The sequence below is a fragment of the Sorex fumeus genome, unplaced genomic scaffold, assembly GCF_029834395.1.
Source record: "Sorex fumeus unplaced genomic scaffold, SorFum_2.1 ptg000037l, whole genome shotgun sequence".
NCBI classification, from domain to species: Eukaryota; Metazoa; Chordata; class Mammalia; order Eulipotyphla; family Soricidae; genus Sorex; species Sorex fumeus.
Window position 1 is genome coordinate 50,053,307 of NW_026606094.1, and position 16,524 is coordinate 50,069,830.

The 16,524-nt window shown below is 39.5% G+C and overlaps 1 protein-coding gene across 1 annotated transcript in view; it reads left to right on the forward strand.

Moving 5' to 3' along the window:
• Positions 1-9,626, forward strand: part of GLCCI1 (glucocorticoid induced 1) — a 105,460-nt gene extending 95,834 nt beyond the window's left edge. The window contains exons 7-8 of the mRNA XM_056117982.1: positions 5,565-5,685; positions 6,748-9,626. Of these exons, the coding sequence (XP_055973957.1) occupies positions 5,565-5,685; positions 6,748-7,093 (467 nt within the window). The 3' untranslated portion in view covers positions 7,094-9,626. The remainder of the gene's footprint in view (positions 1-5,564; positions 5,686-6,747) is intronic.
• Positions 9,627-16,524: the final 6,898 nt, after the last annotated feature.

Here is a 16,524-nt window from a genome sequence, read left to right on the forward strand (position 1 = left end):
AAATCAGGGTCTCACTACGGGCAAGGCATGTGCTCGGGCACTTGAGCCACACCTCCAGCCCTCAGAACACAGTCTTCCTGAAGCAAAGTTTTTAAAAAGTGTACTGAAGGTCATGATGTCATTTCTTCCTTATAAGGGATCCTGAGCTATTGCTGATACCTGCTTTTATTAAAAGTTCTGTACCATTTTCACAAGGAATCCCTTTGAAATTTTAGAGGAAACATACAGCCTGTTCTTAAGAGCTCATTGTTCTCCTTATTCATAATCTAGCATTGGAGTTTACTTAAAATCAAGGCTTTTATTAGTTGGTAATGCTATTGGTTCCAAAAGTTTGTTGCTAAGAAATACTCTGCAATCATGTTTTTCTCATGATTTCAAGAGTAAAACTATAATACAGCCTATAACTCCTTTTCCCAAATAAAAGGATGTAATTTTAATACTGTAGTAGTAATTTTGTTTATTGGGCTACTAATAGTAAATTACATTTTTAAACTTAGTTCTGTTGGCTAATTTGTGATCATACTTTTAGTTTGTCATTGAGTATAGTTGATTAAACTCAGTGCTCACTTTCCCAGCTGTTTACTCTGTAGAGTAATGTAGAATAAGACTTAAATTCAACTATTTACTGTTTCACGTACTATAGTAGTATTTTCTTTTAGAGCAGTCTTTAGATAGAATCTGCATACTTTAGGCAATTGGTTTTAATTTCAAAATGATAGAGTTCTGTTTACCAAAGGATGCCAGTACGAGCTGGCAGAGTTCATGCTAGGCAATCAGAGACTGGGGAATTTAGTTCTCCAAATATTACTCTGCTTTCCCTCAGAAACAAAATGTATAGGGGATTCTAATTTAATGAGTCAAGGAATCCTCCCAGGCATATGCTTTTGTTTTTTTTATTTCAGTAAAACTCCCAAAGGCTTTATTTTGTTTTGTTTGTTATGGTTTTGAGGCCACACCTTGCAGTGCAAGAGAATCCCCTAGAAATGAGGTCTAGACATTGGCATTTATTAGGATTTTTAAAACATCTTCTGTGAAACCTAATACAAGAACAGAATTAAGAGCCACTGCTGTATAATTGTTTGTTTTAGAATTAACTTATTTTGGTAAAGGAATGTGATAGTAGGAAATAAAGCATACTTAAAAGACTCAGGGCTAGAGGGGAACTAATCAAAGGTTTTTCATACTTAACCACATAAATGAATCAATACATGGTTTTTTGTACTGGAACTCTGGAGTATACAACTTAATAAAAGTTAATGTTATTTATTTTGTAAAAGCTTAGAAAATCCTTAAACTATATAAAAATACATGTTGTTAAATGATAGTTTCTATATGGAGTTCCAATCTTTAAAATTTTTTTATTATTTTGTTTTAATTCATTACCATGCATTTAAAATATTTGATGAGCTACTTATATTTTAGTAGTAAATATGAGTATGATATGCTACTTAATTATAGCTAATAAAATATTTCCATATTCTTGATTTTGGATTTAGGTGATTTTAAAATAAATTAATATTGTGAGATGTATTCATGTAGACAGATCATTTTTCTTGATGAGAATTCAATTTTATTGAGATGGGTTATGATGTTAGAAACATTCACATTTGACGGGTTGTTATCCTACTGTGGGATAAAACAATGTGAAAATTTATCTTGCTGTGAACAAAAGGGATTGAACTAAGATAACCATGAGACTTTTATCTTGAATGATCTGAGCAGGCATGCACACTTCACATTTGTTTTGTTCTTACAGAAAAATAAGTTTATTAAATTTTGCATAGAGTTTTAAATGACTGCATTAGTCTGGAATGAATATAATAGCTGTTTCCTACAATTATGCTTTAAGCATGTCAGTTAATAAAGCAAAAATACATTTTGGTGTTATGTTGATAGTGTGTTCCTTTATAGATGAATTTTAAGAATTACATCATTTTAGCACTATGAGTAGCAATTTCTTGGTGAACTAAAGAATTCACAGAGATGTTTATGTCAAAGATCCCACAACTACAAACTGCTGGAAGAATTGAAGCTGTAGACAGGGTGTCTCCATTCCCTATTCTTCTTTAGAGTTCCTCTGATTCCATACTTACCTGATTTTTTTTTTACCTGAACTTGGCAAATCTTTAAAAAGAAAATTACTACTGAACAATCTAGATTATTAAGGAGAATAATAAGTCATACAGGCTATCCAACTCATATGTAAGTTTTTAATTTCAGGCAAGTTCTTTAAAATTGTCAGTGAAGTTGTAAGAAAAAAAAATTATGCAATAGGACTGATGACATAGTAAGACAGAGGGCTCAGAACACCGGTAACTGTCAATGAAAGATGGGCCCTGACTCCTGGCATGGCCACACCCCTGTTGCTGGCATTAAAGGCATTAGGTTTGTGACTTCAGACTGATTCTACAGGGCCCAGCGGCTGTGTTATTGCCAGCAGTACTCTCCATGGAGGCATTAATACCATAGCAACTCTTTCATGTGTCCCCTCCTTGTTTGGATAGTGAAGCAAGGTCAAGCTCTATCTTTGGTGTTAACATTGAGATCATTGCGTTAGTCTCACCAGTTTACTGTTTTGTTTTGCTTTGGTTTGTTTTGCTTTTTTATTGTGGACCATGTTTTTGGTCTGTACCAGAGTTTATTAAACATTTTCCCTGTTTGACCACTCTGACTCCAAGAAATTTTTTCACAGCCCTGGAAATGTAGGTATATAAAATGAACTTTTTGCTCTTTTAGTAGTAAACCATAAAGAAAATTTAAAAACAAATTTTCTAAGAGTGATGTGATCCCATATGAGCTTGAGAGCTCTGATTTATTAAGTTAGAACTCCCTGGCACCCTTTATTGTTTCCCAAACCCTGCCAGAAGTGATTCCTAAGCACGGAGCCAGGAGTAAACTCTGAGCACTGCCAGATATGCCCTCACCCCTCCCACCCACACCCCAAAAAAGTTAGAATGTAGACTAGCATAAATAAAAGCATCCAAATCAAACTCAAAATGTGATCCTTAAAGAAGCAATCTTATTCTTCCACCTCCCTCTCATTTGTTTAATAATAGGATAAATGTTGAACTTAAGAAAACCTTAAAATCTGGATATTTGAAGAAACTGAATTGATTTTATTTATTTATTTACATTTTTATTAGTGAAACACCGTGAGGTACAGTTGTGGACATTACAAGTTTTTGTGCTTCGGTTTCAGTTATACAGTGATTGAGTACCCATCCCTCCACCAGTGCCCATTCTACACCACCAATGATCCCAGTATCCCTTCCACCTCCTCATCCCCCCCCCCCATCCCATCCTGCCTCTGTGGCAGGGTATTCTCTTTTGTCTCTCCTTTTGGGTGCTGAGGTTTTCAAAAGAGGCATTGAGTGGCAATCATGTTCGGTCTATAGTCTACTTTCAGCGTGCATCTCCCATCCTGGGAGAATCCTTTCAACACCCTTTACTTGGTGTTCCCTTCTCTGTCTGAGCTGCCTTTTTCCCTAGCATGTGCAGTTGGCCTCAAAGCCATGGAGTGAACATCCGGTACTTATCTCGACTATTCTTGGATGTTAAGGTAAAGGTAAGGTAAAGGCCCTCCCGTTGATCGTCGATTTGCTCGAGCGGGCCCAGTAACGTCTCCATTGGAGACTTTGTTGTTACTGTGTCTGTCATATCGATACTCTCGGTAGCTTGCCGGGCTCTCCGAGAGGGGCGGAGGAATCGAACTCGGGTCGGCCATGTTGGCCGCTTGTAAGGCGAACGCCCTACCCGCTGTGCTATCGCTCCAGCCCATTCTTGGATGTTAGTCCCCCTATTTTGTTACTTTATATTCCCCAGGGGCTGGAGCGATAGCACAGTGGTAGGGCGTTTGCCTTACAAGCGGCCAACATGGCCGACCCGAGTTCGATTCCTCCGCCCCTCTCGGAGAGCCCGGCAAGCTACCGGCAAGCTACTGAGAGTATCTCGCCCTCACGGCAGAGCCTGGCAAGCTACTCGTGACGCATTTGATATGCCAAAACACAGTAACAAGTCTCATGATGGAGACGTTACTGGGCCCGCTCGAGCAAATCGATGAACAACGGGAGGACCGTGACCGTGACATATTCCCCAGATGAATTCAATCTTTCTATGTTTGTCCCTTTCTTTCTGACCCATTTCACTTAGCATGATACTTTCCACGTAGTACCACTTGTATGTAAATTTCATGACTTCATCTTTTCTAATAGTTAAAAAAAACTAAATTTAATTCTAAGCCTTAGTACCTTATGGGAGACTAAGTGCATGCATAACATCAGTGATGGAGAAACTGTGGTATTCTAGGTTTCCTAGTAGTGTGGCCCTATTTTGTGGCAGTGGTTTTGCAGCCAGAGATGTAGCCATATGCAATATAAGTATACATTTGCATTTCTAAGACTAACATAGTTGTTCTTTGAATCATTCCCCAATACTCTCTGCAGTGTAAGTATGCCTCAAGGGTCTACTTTCTAAGCATGTATTAGGCTTCATTAACAGTAATGAAAAAAATTCTTAATACTCAGATTCTGAATGCTCGACTGTGTTCTGCATCCTAAACTAAAGCAGCTTACCAAAATCATGACAAACAAAATTATGGTACTAATGTTGACTTTCAAAGTATCTGAAAAGAACATCTTAGTGTAGATATTATGCTTATAAAATGTAGATCATAGCTGTCAGATTGGTTTGCATTGAGTCAGAATTTGTTTAAGCGGGTCCATTGTGCTTTAGTAGATAGGTTATATCCTTTACTAGTTGGAATCTTATAAAAGTAATGACACATTTTGGTGGATTTGAATTTCAAAAATATGCTGCCAGGTAGGAAAGGGAGAAATTTCATATAGGTTTTCTGACATTTCATGAATAGACAATTTTCTTTTTGAGCAGTGATAAGAAGAAACATTCAGTAGAGATGCTTTCAGATTCCTCATCTTTCAAAAGCAATTCTATAAACTGTGCTGCAAAAGTTCTTTTATATAGACACTGTAAATGCAAAATTTGGAGCAGTTAACCTTTTTTTAATGATACACCAAGGGAAAAAAGTCACTATGTGTTAGAAACCTCTTTTTTACCCCCCTGTATGCATCTTCTTTTTGGTGTTAGAAAGGCTAAGAACTTTTGTAATGATTATTCCATTACTAAAACTTTTAATTAAATTAGTTGAAGAGGAAGGAAATATAGAGAAACCTGTATATTATTATCAGCTTTTGTAGTTCTTTTGCATGACTTGTACATATTACCCTCCTCATTTACATCTTTTAAGTCCATAATAATGTATTTGTTTTCAGAATCACAGCTCTTTATTCAAAATGCAGTTTTTCTGGACCAAAATATTCTCCTTGTATGTTCTGTGGTATGGCATATTACTGTTGCATCGATGCATTTATTTACAAGAAATGTACTACACAAGGGTGTCAGAAAATAGCTTTGCAATAAAGGAAGCTCTGTGGTGAAAACAAAGGGGCAGTAGTGGATAAATTGTGCAAAGGCTGCTTGCTTCGAAATCAAGTTTAATTTAAAAGAGCTTTCAATCACTAGTTAATATAACTGCTTTAAATTTACAGACAGTGGGAGTAGCTCACCGTTACCCAAGTATGCTTCATCTCCCAAACCAAACAACAGCTACATGTTCAAACGGGAGCCCCCAGAGGGATGTGAGCGAGTGAAGGTCTTTGAGGAAATGGCGTAAGTAATGTCTTTTCTATCAGCTGGGATCTGCAAAGCTGTAAAGCTTTTTACTGAGACCAGTTGATTACAGATGAATCAACTACTCTCTCCCGCCAGCTGATGATGTGTTTCAGAAGCAATTATGAAAAGAAAATCAAACAGGCAAAGAGAGTTTTTTGAAGGATCACAGGAGGCTGTTTACTGGAGGTTGTATAAACCAACACAAAGAAACTTGGAAGTTCATCCTTACTACTTAAAAGATTTATTTTAATCAGAGAGCATTTTCCTTTTAAAAACTAGTGGATGGCTAACAGAAAGACACTCAGCAGCATATTTAACCATGTATGGCTAGACTAATGACCATGATTCTGCAAGTCACAGGGAAGAATCTCCTTCCCTGCAACATGTCTAGCATGCATAGTCATTGAGTTTCACCTTATTCACAGAATATTTTTTTGAAAATTTTAATTTGTGTAATTAGAAATGAAAGGAGAATGAGGTTCATGCTGTAAATACTTGGCAAAATAGCTCAGAACAAGACTGTGGAGCTAAAATGGAATCATCTCTTGGTGCCAGTGCATGGGCCTGTGGTCGCTCCCGTACACTTGAATCTCAAAGGGGACAGACATTGATCTTGCAGGAGTTGGTGGCTTAGTCCCCTGCAGTGGGAGGAGAGGAAGGACACCTTTGTTAGTAGATAATGTTCATAGAAGTATGTATGTAGAGATACAGAAAATAATGGAAATAATATGTGCCTATCTCAGTAACATTTTTCCTAACAGAAAAAGTCATTCTTCTGATACTCACTTTCCTGAATGATCAAAAGCAAAACCACTGATTGCTAAACAAAATTTGCCCAGTTCTTTCAAAAACCCTCTTGGGTTAGATACTCCATCGATCGGTGCTGTGTCCATCGATAGTCTGTCAGCTGACTTGTGCTATGGAAGATGTTTACTTCTTTGTGTACACTTACCTCATTCCCTGCCATTCACATTTTAGCTGTGTTAAGGTACTCTCAATGAATTCAGGAAATGTTTCACGTTTCATTGATTATAAATCAATTTTGTTTTATGGTTTTAGGTCTCGCCAGCCTATCTCAGCCCCTCTCTTTTCATGTCCTGACAAAAACAAGGTTAATTTCATCCCAACTGGATCAGCTTTCTGTCCTGTAAAACTTCTAGGTCCTCTCTTACCCGCCTCTGACCTGATGCTCAAGAACTCGCCTAACCCAGGACAGAGCTCAACTCTGGCCACCCTTAACGTTGAGCAGCTCTCGTCCCGGGTTTCCTTTACGTCTCTCTCCGATGACACCAGCACAGTGGCAGCATCAGATGCCTCTGTCCAGCAGCCAACCCCACAGCAGCAGCTCCTGCAAGAATTACAGGGCGAAGAACACATCTCTGCTCAGAGCTATGTGATCATCTAAACCACCTGGGGGAGCTGGCCTCGACCCTGCGTTCAGTGGATTAGGAGCTAGGTCTCAGACATCTCTCTGCATGGAGTGACAGATTTTCTGACCACCACCACCACCACTCACAAAATACTTACTAGCATCGTAAAGTAACTTTGAACATGGATCTTGGCAGGGACGGACCTCCTATTCAGTTTTTTGGCTTTCTTGGGGTTTTTTTGTGTGTGTGTGAAAAGCAGTAATGCTTACAAAATGTGCGTCATTCAGCATTTTAAATGGAGACTATGCATTTCATAGTATGTCGGACAGATTAGTACTATGTCCCATGTTTTATTCCAAATTCTTCAGTATAAATAAGCTCTATTCAAAATGTTGCCTGTCGAAATAGATGATGTCTTGCTGTGTTTTGTCCTATGGAAAATACTGTACTTCAGGATTATGTTTACAATTGATCCAGGTGTTTGTTTCTAACTTCTGTACTACATACAATGCAAAAAAAAAAAAACCCACACATATGGCCACAATAGTTGCACAGTGCCCACCCTATGGCCTAGCTTCAGGTACTTCAATTGAAGTCTAAACTCAGGTAACTTGGAATGTATATCATATTGGGATATTAAATATTTCACATATTAAAAAGCTAAAGAGGGAACATCACTCTTTTGTCTTTCCTTCATTTATGCATTTCCCTTTCCTCATAACATTCCACATTCTTAGAATAAGATGTGCGTTCAACCCTAGGAGAATGATAATCCTGGACATGTGTGAACATGAGGAGAACCAGCAAATCTGTGGTGTCTTGAGATCATTTTCATCATATGATTACAAGCAGAAAGATGATTGCAGTCACTGTTTCTATATGTATAAATGTGGCTTTTTTTTTAAAGTTCGGGTGTTGCTCAATTCATGACTGTTAATAACGTTGCAAAAAATATCCAGGACTATTATGAACAGACACATTCCACTTTTTTATGATGGAATTTACAGACAAGAATGATTGTGTTTGATTTCAGAGCAAGTGAACAGGGGATGGATGGAATTTTTGATTTTTATTGATCATCAGGGTCATGAAATGCTACTGTTTTATCTAAGTAAATGCCTATTAAAGATTAGTTTCTCTTTAGGGAATTCTTTAATTTTCAGAGTAAGAAAGGACATGTTTCAGTCATTGTTTTCTTCCAGCAGTTGAGGTACATGCATTGCATTCACTAAGAGATTATGTGAACGGTGTAAGTAAGAAGGTTATTTAGTGACATATAAAAGATTGAAGCTGTCTCAGTTAAGCCTCTCAGAATAATTTCATGAAGAGTTCTGTTAGTATTTTGGCCAACTAGATTAGAGCATAAACCCAGACAGATAGCCTTGAACTTGTAGACTCAAACTCATCGCTCTGCAAAGCATGAAGAAGAATGCTCCCAGAGAGTTCTGATGGCCCATAGAAGTCTGACTTGCAGACATTGTTTTCTGCCGCACAAATAATATCCAAAAGCAGAGGAAGCTTTGCATTTTTATACTGTTGGTCTTTGTTTACTATATCCTAGAGTTGTTTCACCTGCACCTAAAGTGTGTGGCACAGTTTTCTTAAGAAATAGAGGAATAAGGTGCCTACAGTTACAGGAACGTTTCAGTTCCCTTCAGTCATTCCTGAGTTTTTATTTTCTAAGGAGGCTAAAGATGGAAGGGGTGTTAAAGAAGAAAGCAGCACCATTTTTTTTAAAAAAAACAGTATATATGTATATGTTCGTGTGTATGTATTCTTTGTATTATTTTATGACGATCCCAATTCTTCTTTCCACCAAAGTTTGCCGTAATATTCTCTCGTGAAGGTGCATTCTGGCTCCTTTAAATTAGTCAGTGTTATATTGTAGGAGACTGTCATGGAAAAGGACTCAGTTTACTTTTGCCATTGTCACAGGGGAACCTTTTAAAACAATCTTTTCAACAGCAGACACCTTTAACCCTAATAATCTCAGGCCTTGATGAAAATACTATATTTTGTAGATTATGGTTAAAGGGAGAAAAATATTAGTTCTGTAAGATAAATATGAGCTCCATTAACTTCTGATAGCTGGTTTAGCATTATATAATGTGTTGATCTTATGCTCTGCTTTTGTCCAAATAAGATGCAATAGTATCAATATGAATTTCTGAAAGATGAACTGAATATGCTTTTTGGTGATTAAATCTAATGTATATTTATAGTGACGTGCTTTTATTTTCTCATGAGAAACTAAATATTGTGTTGTACATTTGTCCTTAGCTTATATTAAAGTTCTGAACCAAATGTATTAAAGCTTATGCTTTGCCATGTAAATTTCCCAGAAGTTGTTGAGCTCAAATGTATCCTACATCCAGCTGTAGAAATTTGTCAGAAGTTGTTTAAATTTTGTATATAGTTGTACTGTTTAATTCTAGCCACTGCACTGAACAGTATTCGAGTTACTATACAATATGGCTTTACACAAGAAAACGTGTGGCTTTTGTTTTGTATTTTTTCAGTATAGAAGTTCCTGTGTCTTATTTAAATAAAGTTATTAGTAAAACTGGACTAGTTCACGTTTTTGGAAAGACTGGGGTTGTTAGCATATTACCCGACAGAGATGAATTCAGCTCAGGGCAATGGCAGTATTCAATGCTCACTGCGTTTTGGGGGCTGTAGGGAGTACAACTGGATCAGGTTTCCACAACCTGGTTTCCTCTTGACATTAAATTTACACACTTTTCCATCACAAGGTAAGAAGCACGATGTCTAAAGTTCCAAGTCTTTGTACTGCTCCCAGCTATGAACACCTTAAATAGAGAAAACATTGTTCACATATCATACCTAAGAATTACTTGTGGAAATAATTTCTTTGAGGTAATGAAACACCTCAAAGGAAGTTGCATATTTCTTACAAAGAAAACTTTAGAAAATATTAAAATAATGTTCTCTTCTATGTTCAGATTCAGCCTGAGAAGGGAAAAAGCCTCACAGAATAAAATAGTGTTGGTGTTATGGCCAGCTATTCAGAAAAGGTCGTGATAAGCTCAATGGTAATATGAAAGCAAAAGCAAACTACTGAGAAGTAACTAGCAAGAAGGATCGTTTCCAACACCCATCTTAAAAAATGAGATTGGTGAAGTTGACCTTTAAGTTGTGCTTTGAGTTGAAAAGTAAAGTATAACTTTCATGGTGAGATTGCTTCTTGGGTATGAGAGGAAATTACCTCTTAAATGTGTTATCTCTTTAACTCATTTAAGAGGGAATTTAAACCTTTATGGTAAGTGAAGAAAACGTAGACTTCTCAGTTCAGTCTCTGCTTGACTCAATCGTCTGAGCTTAATATGAGCAGTGCTGAGAAAGCAATGTTTACAAAATGAAACCTGAAGAAACAAGGGGGTGTGGATGGAAATTAGGTCTAAAATCACATGCTTAATATGCTAGGCAAACGGAAGCACTTGAAGTGTCTGAAGGTTATATATTGTAAAAACACACCTACACACTGTAAGGCCCATTGTAGCTCTAAAGTTTCTTTATTTTTCTACATTTCTCTTGAAAAACAGCTTCTATCTTTTTACCCCACTCTTGTTACTTTTCTGTTTTTACTCACTACTGTAGTGAACTCAAGCCTCTTTGGAATGTCATTTTTGTGAATATAATTCCTTCATTCACACCGTGAAACAAAATTGATGCTATAACCTAGCTCCAAGTTCCAATAAAGGGACTGTCCTCTTAGACATCTTGTCTCAGCTCAACTCAGTGACTAAATTGAATGAAGATACTATCTGCTCAGCTGTTGTAACAAATCAGTTTTCCTCCTTTATACTCCTTTTCTTATTTCCCTGAATACCTAGACTATAATTCTTTGTCCTCGAGTTTTCTTCACCTAAATAACAGATTTACCTTTCTGTCTTATTGTCTCCCCAACAAATTTCAAGTTGCGGGGCATAATGGTGGCAAGTCAGCCATGCCACACGGATGAATTTCTTTTAAAATATCCTGCTGACAAGGAAGCAATAAGTAGGCTAGGCTTCCAATAACCTCTAAAACTAGAGACTAGGGATCAAGTAGAGACTACTCTTAAACCAAATTATCCCCATGCTTAATTTTGTCATTTACTAAAGCTACACTTGCTTATATGTTTTGCAGATGGCTATTTTGTGTTTCAGTGGTAGAGTTAAGTAGTTGCAAAGGAGTATTACCCACAATGCCTAGAGTATTTATTATCTGTTCCTTTTTTTGTAGAAACTATTTGCTGACTCTTCAGGAGACTGTAGAACAGACCAGATGTAGGTATCTTGGATCAGCCATGCTTATTTTCAAAATATGCTCCCAAGAACCGTCAGTTTTGACCTCAAAGGCACAGTTTTATCGTTTTTTGTTTTTTTAAAATTCAGGCACTGTAGATTACAAAGTTATTCATGATTGGGTTATGGGAATCCTGTGTTCTAATACCAATCTCCTCACCAGTGTCCAATTCCCTTTAACTGCACTCAGTTTCCCTCCCACTCACCAGTTTACAATTCTGTTACTGATGGAGTTTCATGCGTAATAACTTGACCACCTTTCAGTACCCTCTCTGGTTGGCCACTTTTCATATTCTTTCTTTTGCCTTTGGACATTTGTTATTCCCCTACTTTGTTTCATTATATCACAGGTATGAGAGAGATCATTCTGTGTTGAGCTCTCTCCCTCTTAACTTCACTCAGCATGATAATCTCTGGATCCATCCACATAGCAACAATTTGCATGACTTTATTTCCCCTTATAGCCAAATAATACTCTACCAAGTATCTGTACTATAGTTTCTTTGTCTTGTCATCTATTCTTGGGGTCTTGGGTTGTTTCCAGATTTGGGTTATTATGGACAGCAATTTTATCATTTCAGTAGCAGACTAGTATTGAATATTTTGAGTTATGCTAATTGAAACAAGAAGGTAGAAAACAATTATATTGTTTCACTTATATATGGAATATGGCTCAGTCAAATGAACCAACAAACCAATAAAATATTCCCTAACTCAGTGAAAATCGTGGCAGTTAACCAGAGGAAATGGGGGGGGGGGGGCTGGGGAAAAGGGTAGAGGGTATGTTGGTGGAGGGGGCGAATGTGATGAGTTTTACAAACGCATAGAAGTATAAAGCTGAATTCCTGGAATTCTGGAATACTGTAAGCCAACAATAAATCTGTAAAAACATAATTCCAAAAAATATATGCCCACAAATTCTTTAATCAGCCTCCCTTTAAGCACTGGAGTTTTGGCTTGATGTTCAAGCCCATATTCTGTCTTGAAGACATCTTGCTTGCTTGTCCCTATACTTTCTTGCTTGCTACTCCATTCTGGAATAGCCTGTGTTCTTTCTTGAACTTATTCTTCTCCCTTTCTAAAGACGTTTCAATAAAAAACTATCTTGCTTCAAAAGAAATAGAAGAGGGAGAGCTTCGTTTTTCTCCCCAGACATTCTCCCCCGACTTCCGACGTTAGGTAATAAAGTGCTTTCTTGGGCATGTGCTTTTCTTCGCTCCCTTGCTAAAGGGAACAAATACTTGTGAGGATATCAAAGCAATCTACCTCGAGACCCACACTGCAAGGAGCTGAGTCACACTTCACCAGCTAGCAAGGAAGCAAAGGAGCTGCCAGCAACCATGTGAACAAGCTTGCAGGTCGGTGCTGCAGCCATGAGGCAGAATTCTAGCCAGGGCACACAGAAATCTCTTTTGGCTTCCCTGACCTTCAAAAACTGTGAGATACTGTTTAAAAGTAATAAACTTGGAGGTTATTTGTTACCAAGGGTTAGAAAACAAAGTAAGTCTCCTGCCCCCCTCACCCCCATTCTCCACTCACACACATACCCACAAATGCCACCAACCTCACCTAGAATCTTGCCACAGGGTACCATCCTCCTGATTCAAAAATCCTTTTTCAAGTAGACACATCTCTTGTGTTTATCCTTTAGGATTTGGTTCAAGGCAAAGATTTCTCTCTCTCTCTCTCTCTCTCTCTCTCTCTCTCTCTCTCTCTCTCTCTCTCTCTCTCTCCCCACACACACACACACACACACACACACACACACAAAGGGGGGTGAGGCAAGTGGTTGGGACCACACCCAGCTGTGCTCAGAATTTACTTGTACTCTGTGCTCTGGGATTACACCTGGCAGGGCTCAGGGGGCCACATAGGGTACTGAGATCAAAGACAGCAAGTGCCTTATGCTTCTAACTATTGCCTGACAATCACGACCATCCTGTTATTCGTTGATTGCCTCGAGCAGGCCCCAGTAACATCTCCTTTGTCCTAGCCCTGAGATTTTTTAAAAAGTGCCATATTCAAGGCTCTTTTCAGGGTTAGGAGAATGAGACCCATCATTGTTACTGGTATTTGGCATATTGGGTACGCCACGGGGAGTTTGCCAGACTCTGCCGTGTGGGCAGGTTACATTCAGTAGCCTGCCAGTTTGTCCAAAGTAGGAATGAGATAATAAGATGTCATAATAAGATGTCGTGGCCGCGCGGTTCTGGGAGCTGGGTTTTATAGTCTCTGAGTCTTGGCAGTTGATGGGATTACACAGCGCCAGGGGGTCAGTTGGTGGGTGTGACCCCCGCCTACTGGAATTTGGAGGATCTGGGTGGAAGATGCTCAGCCCCGATCCGAGTAGGCTTGGAGATCTCAGCCCCGGGCCCGCATGTCTTTGTTCCTCTGCCGGTACCTTCATGTGTGCGGAGAGTGATCTCAGCATGGTGGTGGCTGGTTCTGGAAGTCTTTGACTGCTGGAGCCCTGGTCAGGGCGGGGAGGAAAACTCCCCTCCAAGGGGCCCCGGCGAGGACAGCCAGATGCGGGGGCAGGAGACTCTGCCTAACTATTGCCTAACCACAGAAAATTTTATTTGAACACTTCACCATGTGCCGAGAAGTTAAACTGTAATATTAACCTACCTTACCTAAGATAGTCCAGTGATCCAATTGTAGGTGGGGGTGGGGACAGTGAGGATTTAATCCTTGCAGAAAAGCATTCCCTTCGGAAAATGATGCAAGGGATGAAATGAGTGATCTACTTTTATTAAAAGAAATTATTATTTTTTTCATTGGGTGACCTACTTTTAAAGATGTCAAAGCAGAGCAGAATCTCAAAATGAAGAGTGTTTTCCCCCTCAAATGTCTGCTTTTTCTTTTTAATTAACAGAAGGCTGGTGACTGAATTCTTAAGTTGCCTATTCCATTCAATTGTCATTCGCATCTCAAAGACAAGGAAAAATCATTTTTTCTGAAGGTTCCAGATCAGTTCAGTGATGGGCCCTTTCATTCAAAAAGCCATTTTCTTAACCCCAGGAATTTGAACAATTAGATCGTGTTTCCTCCAAAAGATGTTTTTGATAACAAGGAATGGGTCCCCTTACACACTACAAATTCTACTCAAGTCTTGGCATCCGCTTTAAGCATGACTTTAATGACATTCCTTTAGCCAGAGTTGGGTATGGGCCTGCGGGCAATGGATGTTATTTCAAACCACTGTCTGGAAGCAGGCGGGATAAAAGGTGGAAGTAAGGACCTGCCAAGAGGGAGAAGGGTTCGTGTTGGAAAGTCAAACCTTTTCTCAGGTTTTTGATTCCACTGTGTAAAGGAAAGGGGTTATACTCGAGGGACAGAAGTTAACAAAGGACACTGCTCATGAGCTGCGCGAAACAGCCTGCTGTTTTTCATGGAACAGACATCAAGGCTAACAGGGTAATCTTAACTCACTCTCCGTTCAGCTGCCCACTTGATTATAGACAAACCTCTGGTGTGGTCTCACCTGCTTCCCTTCTCAGTGACCACCCTGGGAGCTTTATAAGGAGAAACTGTTCCTTTTGCAATTTCTGGTCCTGAATTCCTGATGACTCCCCTAGATCAGTGTCCATTATGGCAGGTCTTGTAGAAAGACATCTGCCAGAGGCAGAAGAACTGCATCAATGTCAGTGAGGAAAGATATTTTTTTTCTTTTTGGGTCACACCCGGCAATGTACAGGGGTTACTCCAGGCTCATGCACTCAGGAATTATTCCTCGAGAGACCATATGGGATGCTGTGAATCAAACCCAGGTCAGCCACGTGCAAGGCAAATGCCCTACCCGCTGTGCTGTTGCTCCAGCCCCCGAAAAGAGATTGTTGAGGTGAATTGGCACTATATCCCTAAATCTTTTGGAAATACTTGATTGCTTTTTTTTCTTTTTCTTGCAGTAAGTACATGTTTCTTGTCTAATATTTTTAAAAAGAAGTCATTTCTGCAGAATTATTCCCATTGTCATCTCTCTGTCTGCACCTTCTCAAAAGCCATCAGGCCTCCAGGTTTGCAGCTCAAAGTGGTCAGAATGGAACCGACCATGTATTTTTAGTATAAAGACCAGATGCAATTCCAAGGAAGAGGTCATCGTAAAACACTTTTCTCCCAGAAAAGAAGGTTTGTCAGTTTCTCCCTCCCTTGATTCTGGTGATTAAATAAATACGTGTCAGTTATCAAAGGAGTGGACACGGAGCAGAAGCAATGCAGAGTACTACAAAGCACCCGGGGCCTGGAGTCACAAGATGGAGCAGCCCCAGCAGAATGATTGAAATGAGGCACCTGGTGAGGGGACAGAGATGGCAGGAGGTGACTGGGCCCCAGAGATAGCCCCAATTGCCGACCTTCTGAGAAGCATCACTCTCCTGCTGCTGCTATTACTGATTTGTCTCTTCAGGGGGAGATCTTTGTTCTTAATAGAAAATAAACCTCAGTCCTGCCTTCTGATAATTGGTAACTGACTGGCAGGCACTCCCATTCCCAACATGCCTAGATGCTTGCTTTGGAATTCTTCAGCATGCGGCCCTAGTTATTGAGTCCTTGTTCTCTCCCCATGGGAACCTCACTGACTTCACTGAGTTCTCCATCCCCTGGCTCTCACAGTCTCACCCTGTCCAGCACATTTCTACTGCTGACCTTCAGCATTTTACTAGCCTGTCCAATGGCTGACTTTCTTCCACTGGGTACACCCTGGGCATGGTGGCACTGTTGAAAATAATGTACCATGCTGGCATGATGGAGTAGAGAGCACATAGAAGCGCTCAGGAAACTTCTGAAGCCAGTCAGCCTGTACCTAGCTCTCCTCCGCAAACTGGGAGAAGGCTATTGCTTTTTTCCCTTCATTTTTTTTGCAGGGTGTGGGGTGTTTTGGAGTCACACTCAGTAGTATTCAGAGATTATCCCTGGCTCTGTGTTCTGGAGTGACCCCTCATGATAATCAGGAACCATATAATTCTAGGATCTCACAAGATCATCAAGAGCCTCAATTCCGGTACTATCTCTCTGGCCTGAAGCTATTGCTTCTCTATTCAGCAGAAGTGGGACTATGTGTTCTCTAGTCCTCCCTCTCCTTCTACTGCCCAGGGAGCATTTCCACTGGTTTTTGTCCAAGGTGGATCTGATCCTGAGCTGAATTTCCATTACTTTGGACA